The sequence below is a fragment of the Xenopus laevis genome, chromosome 7S (genome assembly GCF_017654675.1).
Source record: "Xenopus laevis strain J_2021 chromosome 7S, Xenopus_laevis_v10.1, whole genome shotgun sequence".
NCBI lineage: Eukaryota > Metazoa > Chordata > Amphibia > Anura > Pipidae > Xenopus > Xenopus laevis.
The window spans coordinates 86,364,781-86,382,022 of NC_054384.1; the positions used below are offsets into that span (position 1 = coordinate 86,364,781).

Genomic DNA, 17,242 nt, shown 5'->3' on the forward strand with positions numbered 1-17,242 from the left:
AGAGAACAGATTTATTAGTGGGCAGAGGGCCTGTTTGCCAAAAACAAGGATGTTTTGTATTTTCTATATGTGGCATCAGCAGGGTCCACTGTAGGGTAGGGCAAAAGGGCATTAGCCTGGGGCCCTTGTGGTTAAAGGAGAAGGAAAGGCCTAATTACTTGGGGGTGCCAGTATGCACCCCAGGTGATTATATATATATATATATATATATATATATATATATATATATATATATATATATATATATATATATATACTTACCTTACACCCCAGGCCCGTGCTCCTATCAGGAGAAAACTGCAACGGTTTGGGGTTCTTCCAGCGAGCACCATGGAGCCATCGTCTTCCTTCTTCTTCTTCTTTCTTCAAATCTGCACTCTCTGTTGCCGCTCCAGAGAGTGCAATTGTTATATGCTTCCTATATATACATTAAGGATGTCCAACCAGCAACAGTTTTTATTACAGTATTTATTTGTTGAAAGGGGTATAAAATAGCAAAAAGCCAACCCCATGTCATTTTATGAAACAAATTATGTTTTCAGCTCTTTCTACCCCATTAATCCCACTCCTCCTTGTCTTGGTAAAAATGTTGGAGTGGAGGGAAGTGGGAGCTGCATCAGGTGGTCTGAATCTCTCCAGGATCTCTACAGGAAAATATTGTTGTTCTAGCAGAGTAGACCAGCAACTGGAGAGATCAGGTTATCTGGATGTGAAACAGTTAATTACACCTCTTATGATTTTTGCAGGCTTTGTAGCAGAGGGATCAAGCAACAGAAGGGACCGTAACAGGAGCAACAACAAGCACAGATTAACATTCAACCAGAGCTGATTATTGCAGCAAAGGTATAACAAGCTGATCTCATAGCCAGAATACAATACAGAGACAAACTGGGAGAAAGTGTAGATGGGCCAATGAGATTCTGGTAATTGAGGGCAGGCAAAGGGGTGTCATGGATCCTTACCAAGTCTATCAGTCTCTGCAGTCACTGGGGCAAATTTACTAAAGGGCGAAGTGGCTAACGCTAGTGAAAATTCGACAGCGTGATGTCATTTTGCCACGTCACCGATTTACTAACGGGTGCTGGTGTAAATTCGCTAGCGAAGTAGACATACTCTAGTGCTACTACGCACCCTAATGCCAGGCGAAGTTGCGCTCTGGCGAAGGGACGTAACTACGCTAATTCATTAACTTACGGATTTTACTGAACGTTACCTCTTGCGCCAGACTTGACATCGCCAGCTCAGACCAGGCGAAGTGCAATAGAGTAGAGTTTCTTCAAAAATAGCTGAAAAATTTTCTAAGTCCCAAAAACGCCGTTTCTTACTTTTTACTGGGTGATAGGCTGAAAAAGATTGAAATGTTTTTTGGGGTACCCTCCTTCTCCCTTACATTTTGCACATAAACTATACAGTGGGCACATGGGTAGGGCAATATAAGACCTCTATTAAATTTTATTTCCTTGTGTAGTGTAATGTAGTTGCTACAGCATACACATCCATTGTACTTTAACTGCACACCGTATGCTAATTAGGCATCACTAGCGTAACGTCAAACTGCTTATCGTATTATTGCAAGCGCAAGTTCGCAACCGTTCGGTACCCTGTGCGCAACTTTGGATCTTCGTGAATTTGCGCAGCCCCGGCGAAACTATGCCTGGCAAAATGCCGGCGAAGCCGTCGCTAGCACATTTTCGGCGCATTTTTGCCCCACTGTGTCTGTTTCCCGCTATGCCTCTGCATTAAGCCATTGACTGTACACAAAGCTGCCAAAAGGCTTGGTTGGAATGAATAGGACCTGAATGAGAAAGCTGCACAGTAGTCTGGAACAGGTCAGATTGATAACCAGAGAGTTAGCTAGAGCCAAGGCAATAATCCGTAGTGGAGTCTGAAAGACAGAAAGTTGATGGATGTTTACTTTTAGCTAGGGTTTGTCTTGCAGGCAGCTAATAGAATGAAGTTGACCAGATGCATTTGGTCCCTGGTAAGTGTATCCTGTACATTACCCATTAGTGCTTTATATGGGTTTTTTTCTCAAGTGAAACATGTAATACAGAAAATATTATGTTTTATACTCGGAACGAAAAACCTAATTGCCTGGAAATTTGTGTCCCATGGTGCCCAACGCTTAAAAAGCACTTTATACCCTGCTTCAAGGAATGTTGTATTAATAGTGCAGTGTTTCAAGTTTAACCAAAGCTTACACCATTGTTCCTCCTCCATACTACTACCCAGTTCATTATACCATATTTTAATGTAGGGTAAATCGGTGAACTGTTTAGGGGAGGTAAATTGTGAAAACCGGATCAAGGTTGCTCTGTGTGGTGGTTTACAAGACAGGAGCCAATGTTCAAAAAAAGGTGAAAGGTCTGTGATTGGGGCTTAGAGCGCTTACAGTGTGTGCTAATAAAATGTATAATTTGGGAAGCACGTTAAAGCTCTGATTAGAGGAGCTTAAAATTTTCATGTAGCACAGCTAAAGTATAGGTGTCCCTAGGGGTAGACATTGAGTGTATTCTGCTTAGCTTGTGATCTACCCACCAGTGAATGCCTGGAGCAGACCTGTTGGTCCTGGCCCCCCTGTCCCTGCCCCCCCCCCCGCGTTACCATGGGGTCTGTTGTATTATAATTACAGCACTGGTAATAGGTATAGAGGTGTGGACAACCCAGGGCTCCAGAGTTCCTGGATCTATACAGGATGGTACGGTTCACTCTTGGCTGCCCTTCACCCCGATAGGTCTTTTTGAATTCGAAGTGGGCCGAATTCGACCTACTTTGAATCGTACGATCGTACTTCGATACAAAGTTTTTTTTAACTGCACCTTCGATCTCCCAAACTCCCCCAATTGCCTCCATACAGGTTGTAGGCTAAAACAGCACTTAGGCAGCTTTTAGGTGGCGAATGGTAGAAGTCAAATTGGTTTTTCTCTGTTTTATGCGGGGAGTTTATCATTTAGTCTGGAAGCTACTATTTTAGCCAATATTTTATGTCAATATTCAAAACTGAAATAGGGCACCAGGTTTTGGCATTTGGGATATATTTGCTGTCAGCCAGGGCTGACTGAGCTGGTGGGACACCGGGAAAAATCAAGTGGGCCCTGGCTCTTTTGGATCCGCTCCTGCACTCCATTCTTCTTTCTGGCTGTGCTGCAGCGCTGGAAAAAACGTATGAGCGCACATGTGCAAGCGTGGCAGGGGGGTGGGAGATATCAGCGGCACAGATGAGTTGACACTGCTGTCAACATATTATTGGAAAGGATGTGTCCACAGGTAAGTTGGTTAAACATGGTTGTTAAGCAGGGGGTGAGGATGTGGGAGGATTTCCCATAGTAAATGAAATGCTGAAAGACCATTGGGAACAGGTGCTTTAGATAATTTGAGGATTTTGTTGGACTTCCTGGTCTGTCATATCAGAGTCTAGAAAAGATTGCTGATCAGGGGAGAGTGTAGGGAGAGACAAGTTGTTAAAAAAAAGCCGGTTATTAGAGACAGTGCCTGTTGTGGAGTATAATCTTTTATAATAAGTGACAAATTATTCTATGTTACCGAGTGCGCCAGTTTTTAAAGCAGTTACAGGTGTGTGGAATAATTTATTATTGAGGCGCTTAGCAAAAAGCTTCCCTGGCTTGTTAGACTGGGAGTAAATGAACCGTGTCAAGGGATTGTCTATACCACTCGAATATCAAATTAAAGTCCCACATAAAATTAGATTAACATGGTCAAAATTCGAGAGCAAACACAGTAGGTGTTAAAAACAGTTTTTGCTTAGTATAAGAAGCAAAATAAGACGCAATAGTAAATGTGATTTCATCAAATGTGATTTTCATCAATTTCTTTAAAATCAAGACTCTGCCCTCAGGGTCTATATGCTGATCTAGGGTGCGATATCACATTGCGACCCCTCCAGTCTTCCGCTCGTTGGTCGAAATCACAAATGTAGAGTATTTTTTGTGTAAATTTTAAGGAGAGGAAGATTTGGAGAAGTGCGTCTCCTGTAGGCAGACGATATCAGCTTTAACTGAGCTGTAATAGGTAAAGGCTTTTCTACATTTTATGGGAGAGTTCAAGCCTTGTACATTATGAGATACAATTTGGAGACCCATCATAAGCAGTCTTCATCTTACGTCAAAGTTTTGATTATGTTTGTGTTATCAGCAATGCAAGTTTTTATTACTAGAAACTAGAACTGATTGGTGTAATGGAATATTCACGTAACGGCAGCTCCCTCTGCTGACAGATCGGAATAGTTCATGCAACTACACTTATTGGTAATAAATTGTAACTGGGCAATTAGTGGGCCACTGTGTTTTCATGTCAATGGAAGCCAGTGGCTCCCATGGGGTCTCTCTGGACATATAAAACAAAAGGTTCACTGGTGTCCGGTTGAAGGGCTAACTAGTGTTGGGAAAGTAGAGAGAGAGCAGAAACCTGTTCCAAGAAGCGACTCCAAGGCCTTTATCTAGACCATCTTCTACAAAGTCTAATGGGGAGAAATATCCTATGGTATCCTACAAGCTCTCACCACTAAGCAATGTCGGACTGGATACCTATTTCATGGCCATTTCTTATTTCTATAAGAACAAAGAGGCTAAATAGATGGAATAATAGATTATAGTATGTAAGAAAAGAGACTAGGAGAATAGAGGTTAAGTGAGGAGAGGAAGAATAATAGTACTGAGAGTGGGCCCCTGGTCTAAGGTTTTTGGGTGGGCCCCTGGTGTCCCAGTCCGACACTGATGGGGATAGAGGCACATTGGAGAGTTCTAAGAACAATCTAATTCTGGGCTAGAATGGAGCAAGCACTGCGGCCATTGTTAGGAATATTTATACAAGGTTGAAGCACAATTATGTTGTCATTGCATTGTGGACCTAGTGCAACACAACAGAAGCCTGTGATTGAATTTGAATTTCATTAAGTTCACTTTAAAGGAGAAGGAAAGGTTAAAACTAAGTAAGCCTTATCAGAAAGGTCCATCTAAATATACCAGTAAACCCCCAAAGTAGTGCTGCTCTGAGTCCCCTGTCAAAAGAAACACTGCATTTCTTTCCTTCTATTGTGTACACATGGGCTTCTGTATCAGACTTCCTGCCTTCAGCTTAAACCTCATTGCCCTGGGCAAGAGCATGCTCAGTTTGCTCCTCTTCCCCCCCCCCCTTCTCAACTGTAATCTGAGCCCAGAGCAGGGAGAGACTCAGTCAGGAAGTGATGTCACATCATGTTAATACTGCAGCTCCTATCCTAAACAAACAGAGAGTTTCTAGAACTTTTTACTCAGGTATGGTAAAACATTCTACAGAATAAATATAGCATTCTAGCTTGCACTATTGCAGCTAATCTTCTCTTCTCCTTTAAGGGTCCCACAGTGAGCCATGACTTGCTGGAAAACAGTTTTATTTAGGTCTCCCCAGGTTGAGAATATTGTGACTTTAGGATTTCCCTTCCTTATTTAACTGCCCTGATACTGTATGTAATCTGCTGCTAGATCACTACTCATTGCAGGATGTAGGTCACCTCTTTTCAGGCTGCTCTGCTTCCAGTGCCCCCTTGATGGTATATGTATTCTACAGTAATGCAGTTGTGCATCTTTACTGTATGGCCTCTTAAGGTGGCCACACGTATATATCTGCTCGTTTGGCGATTTCACATTGAAGTGGGCAATATCAGGCTGATCCGATCACGGGCCCCGAGGATCGGATCATAATGCCAGCAATACGGGCCGTCAGATCGCAGGACTGCATCAACAAACAGATGCGGCTGCGATTGATGGGATTTTTAACCCTGCCCGATCGACATCTGGCTGACTTCCAGGCAGATAGCGATCGGGGAAGCCAGTTGGAGGGCCCCATACACGGGCCAATAAGCTGCCGACTCGGTCTGTCTGCAGCTTTTATTGGCCTGTGCAGAAACGGAACTAAACGGGGGCGGGCCTTGGCGCAGGACGCGCAGCCAGGCCCCCACCCCCTCCGTAAACCCGGAACTGGCCGGGATATGCGCGGCACGCGGACTGCCGGGGGGCCCTGAGGGGGTGCGGGCCCTGGCCCGCTCGAACCCCCTGCTCCCCCGGTAGTTCCGCCCCTGGGCCTGTGTATGGCCACCTTAAGAAACAGGGTTGCCTTCAATGGGGGGAAGGGTGTACTGTAGTCAGGGGACCCAAAAGACAAAGTTGCAATTCATGGGTAGCAAAGGTGGGGCTTGTGGGGAGCGGACAGGTCGGAGTGGATTGTGGGTGGGTTTTTGTTATAGCAGAAGCTGCTTGATGGCAGGTAGACCCAGGTAACGTAATAGTATGTGGTCCTATGATTACTGATGGTTCTCCTGCATAGGAGGGTGTGTTCAGCGAATGAGGGACAAGTGGACTGCATTTAGTTTGAGAGTTGATATGATTCAACTCCATTTAGTGTGTCAACCTGTCTCGGACTTGGTTATGGTTGAATATACTTCCCCAGCTGAATTAGCTAACGTTGGATTTCACAATAAACTGGTGCAGGAAAGAACAGACCTGACACATACTGTATATGACTGGGGTCTTGATGCCACCACCAAAGAGACACTGACAAAGTAATAGATACATTGAGATTGTGGTGCACAGTGGCCCATTTAGCAACGAAGTCCAGTTGCAGGGGACACATGAAATAGAGTTAAATGTACCTCCTCTACCAAAAAAGTCTTAAGGCTGAGAATCATGCAGGACCTTGTAGTGATGTATCTGCTAGTGGCTCCTTGCCTGGCACCAGCGATTATCTTGTCCTGTTTTCCATCAACCTTGTGTTGCCTTGATAATATTACTCCTCAGGTAAATGCTCTTTGCATGATGAACCTTCCAACCGTGGGGCAGATTTACTAAAGGGCGAAGTGACTAACGTTAGCGAAAATTTGCCACCGTAACGTCATTTCGTTACTTTGCCGATTTACTAACAGTCGCCGGTGTAACTTCGCTAGAGAAGGAAATAGACTCTAGCGGTATTTTGCACCCTAACGCCTGGCGAAGTTGCACTCTGGCGAATGGACGTAACTTTGCAAATTTACTAAGATGCGGATTTTACTGAACGTTACCTCTTGCGCCAGACTTGCCTTCGCCACCTCAGACCAGGCGAAGTGCAATAGAGTAGATAGGGCTTCCTCAAAAAAAAGTTGAAAAATTTTCTAAGTCCCAAAAAACACTGGCGACGTTTCATTTTTCAGGGTGATAGGCTGCAAAAGATCGTAAATTTTTTCTGGAGTACCTGGCCTCCCCCCTACATTTCCTAACAGCAACTAAACTATACTGTGGGCTCATGTGTAGGGCAATATAATTTATTAAGGTTCCCAGGGCCTGTGTAGTGTAATGTATTTACTGCAACATATACGTCCATTCAACTTTAACTTCCCGCCGTATGCAAATTAGGCAACGCTTGTGCAAATTTGCTTTGCTTGCCACAGTAACGGTAGCGCTACTTCTCCAGCGTTCAGCGCCCTGGACGCAAGTTTGGATTTTAGTGAATTAGCGTTGTTTTGGCGAACCTACGCCTGGCTAAGTGTTGCTATATGAGTGAAGCCGTCGCTATCAGAGGTTAGTGAATTTGCCCCCATGTGTCTTTAGAATATATACTTGTGGGGGCAGGTCTTCATAGTGGAGTCCAAGGACCAGTGCTCTCATCCCTGCATTCGGCAGCACTGTATAATGTTTTCCTGGTCCCCTGAAAAAAACGTAAAACGGTGTTTCTACTGTATATGGTACAGTGTTTATCTATACATTGGTCCCTTTTGGTGTCAGGGAGGATGAAAGAAACTAGACACATGCTTTGAATTATTTTTGTTGCCTTCATTCAGATTAGGCAGAAGATAAATGAGAATTATATAAACTTATACACGTAAAGATTTGAACCCAAGGGAACAATTTCTCCTGGCATTTTCATAACTCCCAGCACTTGAGAAATCAAAGCAGACAGCAAGAACGCAGCTATAAATAATAAATGCCAAAGCAAAGGTGCTCGGATCATAACACATCAGCAATACACAGAGGTTTTCTTGGAAAGGGACAATTTTGTTAATTAAGTATTATTAAGTTTTAATAATACTTATATTATATTTAATAATATTTTAATAATATTCGCATGTTTGTGTTTCCCACTAAGCATCACATATATAATAACCTGGCAAATGCCATGTATTTCTATTCTGCAAGTCGGGGAATTATTTTGAAGCATGCATATATTAATGTCATATTGTTCTCTTTCACTTGGGCCCAGGTTACATGAGCCTTCTGGGGAGCCAATCAGTGATGTATATTTAACATATGCACAGGCTTCATGCTTGGCTGAACAGCTGGAACGTGATATGTTGAATGTATTCCAGTCTCTCATGGACTGGGCGGCTTATTCGACCCACTACATTTTTATAATGACAGAGTAGTACAGTGCTACGCAATATGTTGGCGCTATATAAATACATGTTTGGCAGGGATAACTGGCCAAGAATATCAGCCACCCTGAAATCGTCATGAAGCTGCAAACTGTCAGAAGAGCACTTTCAATACTAACCCACCTAGTGACAACAGCCCCCAGTTTTCATTAAAGGGGACCCCTCAACCAAAAATCCTATTTTGATAAATGTTAGTCAAGCAAAATGAACATTAATTACACTATAGAAATTATTTGAATCTTGTTTCCATTCGTCTGGGAATTCATAATTAGAACAAGCAGACAGGAGCCATTTTGTGGACACTGTTATTAAGACAAGTCTTGTATCATCTCAGAATCCTGTTTGTGCACCAGAATGGGGGACCTGATGTCCATCCCCATGTCCTGGTTACACAAGTTATATACTTATCAGGAGGCTATGACTGGGCAGCCCCCTTGGATTAGCACCTCAGCATGCTAATGGGTGTTTGCCTTCCAAATTCTAATCTGATTTGTATAAAAGACTGGAATATGATTAGGAGCGGGCCTGAATAGAAAGATCGGTAATAAAAAGCAGCAATATTCATTCGTTTTCCGAGGTCGCCCGAAGTTTTCTTCGGGCGACTTCGGGAAAATGAAGCACTCCGAGTGCCATCCCGCCGGCGATTTGCATTCTAGCCGGGTGGGAAGGCAGTCCGGAGAGATTAGTCGCCTGAAAAGAGATGATTTGTCGCTTGGCGACTAATCTCCCCGAATTTGACCGTGTGTCTCTGCCCTTAGAAGAAAGAGACAAATAAGTCAACTATTTAAAAAAAAGAAAAAAGGAAGGCCAGTTGAAAAGTTGCTTAGAATTAGCCATACTATAACATACTAAAGGTTAACTTGAGGTGAACCACCCCTTAAATCCACCTCTAGCTATGGGAAGTCCTGTATATGTACATCTCTCCAATCAAGGGCTTAAAGGGATACTGTCATGGGAAAAAAAATCTTTTTCAAAATGAATCCGTGAATAGTGCTGCTCCAGCAGAATTCTGCACTGAAATCCATTTCTCAAAAGAGCAAACAGATTTTTTTATATTCAATTTTGAAATCTGACATGGGGCTAGACATTTTGTCAATTTCCCAGCTGCCCCTGGTCATGTGACTTGTGCCTGCACTTTAGGAGAGAAATGCTTTCTGGCAGGCTACTGTTTTTCCTTCTCAATGTAACTGAATGTGTCTCAGTGAGACATGGGTTTTTACTATTGAGTTTTGTTCTTAGAGCTACCAGGCAGCTGTTATCTTGTGTTAGGGAGCTGTTATCTGGTTACCTTCTCATTGTACTTTTGTTTGGCTGCTGGGGGGGAAAGGGAGGGGGTAATATCACTCCAACTTGCAGTACAGCAGTAAAGAGTGATTGAAGTTTATCAGAGCACAAGTCACATGACTTGGGGCAGCTGGGAAATTGACAATATGTCTAGCCCCATGTCAGATTTCAAAATTGAATATAAAAAAATCTGTTTGCTCTTTTGAGAAATGGATTTCAGTGCAGAATTCTGCTGGAGCAGCATTATTAACAGATTCATTTTGAATTTTTTTTTCCCATGACAGTATCCTTTTAACTACAGAAAAAACAAACCCTGCAGCTGCAGGAGGCCCAGGAGGTATAGGTGACCCATGAGGCCCTAATTAATGAGCAATATCAAGATATATTGGTAACACAGGATATGTTGGGGGCCCAGTAATATCTAGTTTCGCTACTGTCACCAATGGACTAATGTAACACTGCCTCCAGTGGCCATATGAAACAAAACGTTTATGAGACATGGTAGTAACCTTGTTTTAATAAAGAAGAAGAGCCATACAAAACATATTCTATTGCAAAATCCATAACTGGTATCGGCATATAACAAATCAGCTTATTACAAATCCAACCTTGTTCAAACCATAGGTAATCAGTAAAGTTAATGTCCCAATTAACAATCCTTGAAAAATGTTTTTTTTTTTTTCAAAAAATAAAATAAAATAAAATAAAAAGAAAGGTCCGGGGACCCTGACAAACATGCTTACATACAATGCACCACACTCAGTTCCATGCGTTGGAAAGAAACGATATTGCTGGCCCTGCATCAAATAATCATCCAGAAAAATCTAATTTCAAAGGAAAGGTAAAAAACTTACTTTGTGTGATATTGTATCACAAAAATACCATAATAATACCAAAATATCAAATAAAAGAGAAATATGATTAAACCCTTGAGAACAGGTTGACAAAAAGAATTCAATACAAAAAAACAGCAGTATCATAGTGAATACAGATTTACAGTTACTTCCATCATGGATAGCAATGTATATAAAGTGAGAGAGGCGATACTGTACAGTAAGTACCATCCATTATTCAAAGTACAATAGAACTATAAAAACAATGATTTACATTTGCCAGGGTCATTCTCACTGAAAACATTTATATTGTTATAGAAAAAGAAGTTTAATAAACAGGGCTAGATTAAGGGAAGCACAGGTTGGGGGGAATGTAGATAAAATTACAAATTGCATTATATTAGGCAACAATAATTAGAGATGATTTTAATTATATACACAGAGGCCTAACTACAGGTGGTACAGGGGTTACAACCCTGCCTGAGCCTTAAACCAGAGAGGGTCCAATGGACATAAAGATTTAGATATTTCACCAATAAAACAATAAGAAAGAGTCAACAAGAATCGTACATGCAGGGTTTAAGAGATATAGGCAGTGGTGGGAGGGTGGTAACAATTGGAGTCATGGATGTTTGAGGCCAACAAGGCAGGGGGGCACAAAAATATTTGCACTGGGACTGAGGACTGTCTTTAAGGGCCAGGGCACACGCTGCTATTTCAGGAGCCTAGTCGCCCAGCAACAAATCGCTTCTTCTTCGGGCGATTTATCTCCCCGAACTGCCTTCCCGTCAGTAGAATGTAAATCGTCGGGGGGATAGCAGTCGAATTGCTTCAGCTTTCCGAAGTCGCCCTGTAGTTTCCTCATGAGGCAACTTCAATAAATGAAGCGCTCCGAGTGCCATCCCACCGGTGAGTTAGATTGTAGCCGGCGGGAAGGCAGTTCGGGGAGATTAGCCGCCCGAAGAAGCAGTTTGTCGCTGGGCGACTAATCTCCCGAAATAGCAGGGTGTGTTCTTAGGGGCTGCTAAGATCTGTTGTGCAACAAAAACTGGAAGGCCACAAGCTGGACATCCCTGATTTATACAAAATATTCCCCTTTGGATAGGGGCCCCAGACTTCCTGCATTGAAAGGAAGTCCCACCAGACTGAGGCCCTGGATTTGCATCGTACGTTTTCAACTGCATGTTGCTGAACCAAAACACCTAGCAACCTCCTGCACTCTGTCCCTCTCAGATGGTGTTGGGAGAGAAACGGCTGAGAAACAAAATCCCTGCAGTAGAGTGTATATCAAATAGGCCACCACCACCAGTGCATGCATGCGATTTTATTTACTGACGAAATGTTTAAAGAAACTGATTTTGCTGCTCTGCGCATCAAAAAAAGTGAGGAATATTTTAAAAATATCCTAGCAAATAGGTATAGAAAGCAGAATATCCCCTGCTGTGTATATATAGAACATAAAGCAGGATGCGGCACTCACAGGGACTTGATGCAAAAACAAAAAATTTTATTTATTTATTGGACTCAACGTTTCGATCCCCCACATGGACCTTCATCAAGGGTAAAACTGACGAAGATCCCTGTGGGCGGATCAAAACGTTGAGTCCAATAAAGATTTTTTGTTTTTGCATCAAGTCCCTGCGAGTGCCGCATCCTGCTTTATGTTCTATATATCCTTTATGCTGGCACCCAGGCAAAAACCTAGTCAACCGTGTGCACCGTTGGATTTGGGAATGTCCTGGGCATTTCTCATCCTAAGTATTTGTGTCCAACGAAACAACCAACGTTGAATTGTTCCTTTAACTAGTTACATTGCCAATTTTCTTCTTTGGTGCTTAATCCAGAGCCAAGTTTTTAAAGACAGAGATACAGTGGATCTAAGAACAGTTTTAAAGTCCCTTAAGATGTAGATCCAATGGAGTCAGAGTGAAACGTTATATACCCAGAGGAAGCAGAAGGGGAACTTAAAAAACTGTTCGCGCTTCCTTTGCTTTCCATTTTGGTAAGATGTTCCCGACCATCCCACTCTTTGCCCAAACCCGTCTCCTGACTGGAAGAATCGGCACAGCTGTTCGCTACAGTTTTTCTGCTCTGTTTCTGAGACTCTCTCTTTTGAACCCGCTTTTGGCTGTTCCGGTGACTTCGGTGCCCCTCTGTGTAAAATCGTTTGTGGTCCTCGCGAGACCTACGATGGCCGGGGACATTCAGTGTACAACTTTTCTCATGGGTTGAGAAACGTCGCAGGGCCTGAGGCTCCCGATCAAAGTTCGTCAATGCAAAGTGAGTCATCGCTTGATGCTGCAGGGTATCGGGAATAATGGAGATGGAAGAAGATCGGATACGTTTTTTTCTAGGACTCGGGAGAGGCGTTTCATTAATAAAACTCACTACCTCTTCCCGACTGAAGCACTTGTAATCCCCTTTGTAAAGTTCTTCCAATGTAAACTGTCTCAAGGAAATGAGGCTTTCTGAAGATTTCCGGCACTTCCGATACATCATGCTTGGATCCTCGTGATATGATACAAGGCTGCTTCTTCGGTCTCGTCGAGGAAGTGTAAAGAAGGAAATTGTAGCCACGTCCTCTGCTGAGCCCCACCCATGAGGAAAGGCTTGGATCTGACTGGTTGTCCAGATCTCCGTTTCATCATGAGAATAACGTCTGGTCACGGGAACCTATAAAAAAAAATAAATATTGAGACTATCAATATGCAGTGCTTGCTGTTCTAAACAGAGAATTACATGCTTGATTAGAAGATATTTATTGGAATGGGTGTGTTCAGATTCCCTTAAGGGCGCAAAATAAAAACACAGGACATTTATGTTTGGAAAATCCAGCCATGTTTCTTCTATTTCCCATTCTCAATAATTATAACAAATATCTTGAATGTACATCATGGCTTGGTGTGAAAAATATATACTGACATCTGGGTAGCAATTTGATCATCTGATAAGGTCCAATCAAAGCATATACATTGACATAGGTAACAAAAGTCCTATAGGTCTTTTTGAATATCAATTCAAGACTTATTGTTCAGATACGGAAGTAGTTCTCCTTAGGGTGGCTCTGAGCATGGGGTGGGGTTCAGCCTGAAGGCCAGTTAGGGTGAGGAATGACCATTTAGTTTCCAAGATACACCTGAAAGCCCAGCTTGAAGGACAGCAATGGTAAGATATGTGGTGAATATGTATTTGCGGTAGGGATGCACGGAATCCAGGATTCGGCCGAATCCCTCTGCCTGGCCGAACCAAATCCGATTTTGCATATGCAAATTAGGGACGGGGAGCGAAATCGCGTGACTTTTTGTCACAAAACAAAGAAGTAAAAAATGTTTTCCCCTTCCCACCCTTAATTTGCATAAGCAAATTAGGGTTCGGATTCCGTTCGGTATTCTGCCGAATCTTTTGCGAAGGATATGGGGGTTCGGCCAAATCCTAAATAGTGAATTCGGTGCATCGCTAATTTGCGGTTTTATTCTTGACTGAATCACTGATATTTTCCTACATCTCATTACATGACCTATGAGGTTCTTGAAGAAAGGGGGGGACCCTGTCCAACGGTTGGACCTTCGAGTGGGGCTTGAACTGAGACAGTTTGACGATAATTAACATAAGGGATGGATAAGCTGCCAGTCTGCAGATGCTCAACCGCAGAGTTTACTGGGAAATCTGCAACTGAACAAGGCAATATGTGGCCTGCTATTAGAATATAGTAACACAGTATTTAGTTTTAATGTAGAAATAATAGATTATATGTAAAACTATCATGTCAGATAAGAAGAAACAGTGCCTGAAGGATTCATAGATGTTGATATTACTTATAAAGTGAAATAATCCCTCCTCCAGCTCCCCTGAAACCTACCACCTCACCATAGCTGTACCATTCAACCAAATAATAGGAATAACCATAGTTTCTTTACACCAGTGTCGGACTGGCCCACAGGGATACCAGGAAAAGTCCCGGTGGGCCCAGGTGTCAGTGGATCCTCATGCTGCTAAACATTTGGCTTATTTCATGGCCATTCCCTATTTCTATGAGAATAAAGAGGCTAAATAGGTGGAATAATAGACTATAGTATGTAAAGAAGAGAGACTAGGAGAATAGAGGTTGAGTGACGAGAGGAAGAAAAATAGTACTTAGAGTGGGCCCCTGGTCAAAGATTTTTGGGTGGGCCCCTGGTGTCCCAGTCCGAAACTGCTTTACACTACTAAATATCTGTGATGTATTGGCACCACAAATGTAGTATAGATAGTCTAGCGTCATGGTTTTCCTTATCTATGTTCAACCTCAGTTCATATGTTTCTAGGGATGCACAGAATCCAGGATTCTGACAAACCGAATCCTAATTTGCGTATGCAAATTAGGGGCGGGGAGGGAAATCGTGTGACTTTTGTCACAAAACAAGGAAGTAAAAATGCAAATTAGGATTCTGTTCGGTACTCGGCTGAATCTTTCGAGAAGGATTTGGGGGTTCAGTCGAATCCAAAATAGTGGATTTGGTGCATCCCTATATATTTCTATAGTATGTGTGCCTTCAGATTCTATTGGTGGGAATTTTTGGGGATAATCTTGCAGTTGTGAAATAGCATGCAGGACTACAGGGAAGTATGGAATGTAGGAGGATGCCTGGGAAGAATTAAGTGCATGAAAACAATGAATTCACCAAGCAAGCAAGATGAGACTATAGAGGCTTAGACAAGAGAAGCTTGATGGAGAAGTTCTTTCAACTGTGGGCATTCTTCCTTTGGTCTATGAAATGGTCTAGAAATGATGGTTTCTGAATGGCAAATGCCATAACTTTTTGTTGAGCTCTTGTTCTTGTCAACAGATACCCAAATAGCCAATTCAGTGACCCTGATGTGCTTTGGGGGTTACTCTCCTTTGTAGACGTAATTATAGCTATAAAATCCCTAGAACAAATATCAGATAATCAGAATATAAAACTTCGGGCTTAGCGAGACAAAAGGCGATATCAGCAAGGAACCCTAGGTATTTTTCCATTAGGGCTCTTACTCACTGGCGTTCTGACCTGCGCTCCCCTGCGTTCCGTTTTTTGGCGTTCAGCCGCAGGGGAGCGCAGGAATAGATGCATGTCATTATTTCAAATGGGGCTGTACTCACTCAGGCGCGTGTAGGCGCCGAACGCAGGTTGAGACGCAACATGCTGCATTTTTCCTGCATTCGGCGCCTACACGCGCCTGAGTAAGTACAGCCCCATTTGAAATAATGACATGCGTCTATTCCTGCGCTCCCCTGCGGCTGAATGCCAAAAAACGGAACGCAGGGGAGCGCAGGTCAGAACGCCAGTGAGTAAGAGCCCATAAAGTTCTTTAAATATGTCAGGTGTAATTGATGCCACATGGAAACTTACATTTTATTATTCCTACGAAAAACACAAGCCAGATGCGAGAGATATCAAGAAAAGAAACAAACGCGCACATTAACATGCAGCCTTGAAATGAAAATTAACTAAATGAGTGCCATAAAGCCATGCAACGTCTAAGGCTCCAATGCATTGCGCATCTCCATGGCACTCATACATCAGACCGACAGAAAAACCTAAACAATAAAAAAACAAAGAAAACAAAGAAAGTTGCAGTTATTGGTTCCAGCACTAGAGAAAAGTTGCAGTTCTCTCCACGTAAGCTCTTGCAGAATGAGGGAAGGGCTGGGGATACACAATGGAGATGAATAGGTTTGACCTTTGGTTGCACTTGAAGCTGCCCCGTTATTTATTCATTAGGCATCATGTTGAGGGAAACAGACCAATCTGAAATTCAGAAAGCACAAGACCAAATTACTAGAGATCGACGGTACTGAGAGAATTGCCCTCTGTGAGCAGCAAAAGTGCAAGCAAATCATCCAGAAAAGAGATTATTTTGGAAAGAAAAGGCAACGAAGAATAAAAAAAAAGAAAAACGGACTTTCCACCAACCAGGGAAACAGTGGTGCTTTGCTTAAAATGTAAAGGTTATTACGTGTGAAATGTTTATCCCCTCTGTGTTGAGATTCTTCACTTGCCCAGCATTATAATCATGTAAACTAAAAAAAAAAATCCACACAAAAAACAGAACAAAATAATGAGACATTCAAAGGAGCGTCAGCAGAAAGAAACATGTTTAACCAAGTCTCAAATCAGGGGTGTAACTATAGAGGAAGCAGGAGGGATAGGGGCCCCATGAGGCTCGAATTCATTTACAATTCCAATAAATACTGGTAAAACGGGTCAACCTTTAGACATTTTGGGGCCTAAAATGATACTAAAGTGGCCTTAAAAGTCCTGTAACATCATGAGAATGTTTTCTACTCATACAGTAGCTACCAATGAACTGTTTAATGCACCAGTGCAGAATAATAGTACAGGTATGGGACCTGTTATCCAGAATGCTTTGGACCTGGGGTATTTCGGATAACGAGTCTTTCTGTAATTTGGATCTTCATACCTTAGTCTGCTTGAAAATCATTTAAACATTAAATAAACCCAATAGGCTGGTTTTGCTTCCAATAAGGATTAATTATATTTTAGTTTGGATCAAGTACAAGCTACTGTTTTAATATTGCACAGAAAAAGTTAATTGTTTGTAAAAATTTGGATTGTTTGAATAATCATTTTAAACAATATGAATTATTTAATAGAAATAGTGTCTCTAGGACAGGGGTCCCCAAACTTTTCTACCCATGAACCACACTTAAATATAAAATAAGTTGGAGAGAAACATAATAATGCAA

The 17,242-nt window shown here is 42.3% G+C and overlaps 1 protein-coding gene across 1 annotated transcript in view; it reads right to left on the reverse strand.

Annotated features, from left to right (window-relative positions):
• Nucleotides 1-11,426: 11,426 nt before the first annotated feature.
• The window catches only part of gpr153.S (G protein-coupled receptor 153 S homeolog), a 67,786-nt gene continuing 61,970 nt past the window's right edge, over nt 11,427-17,242 (reverse strand). The window contains exon 6 of the mRNA XM_018227965.2: nt 11,427-13,188. Within this exon, the coding sequence (XP_018083454.1) occupies nt 12,415-13,188 (774 nt within the window). The 3' untranslated portion in view covers nt 11,427-12,414. The remainder of the gene's footprint in view (nt 13,189-17,242) is intronic.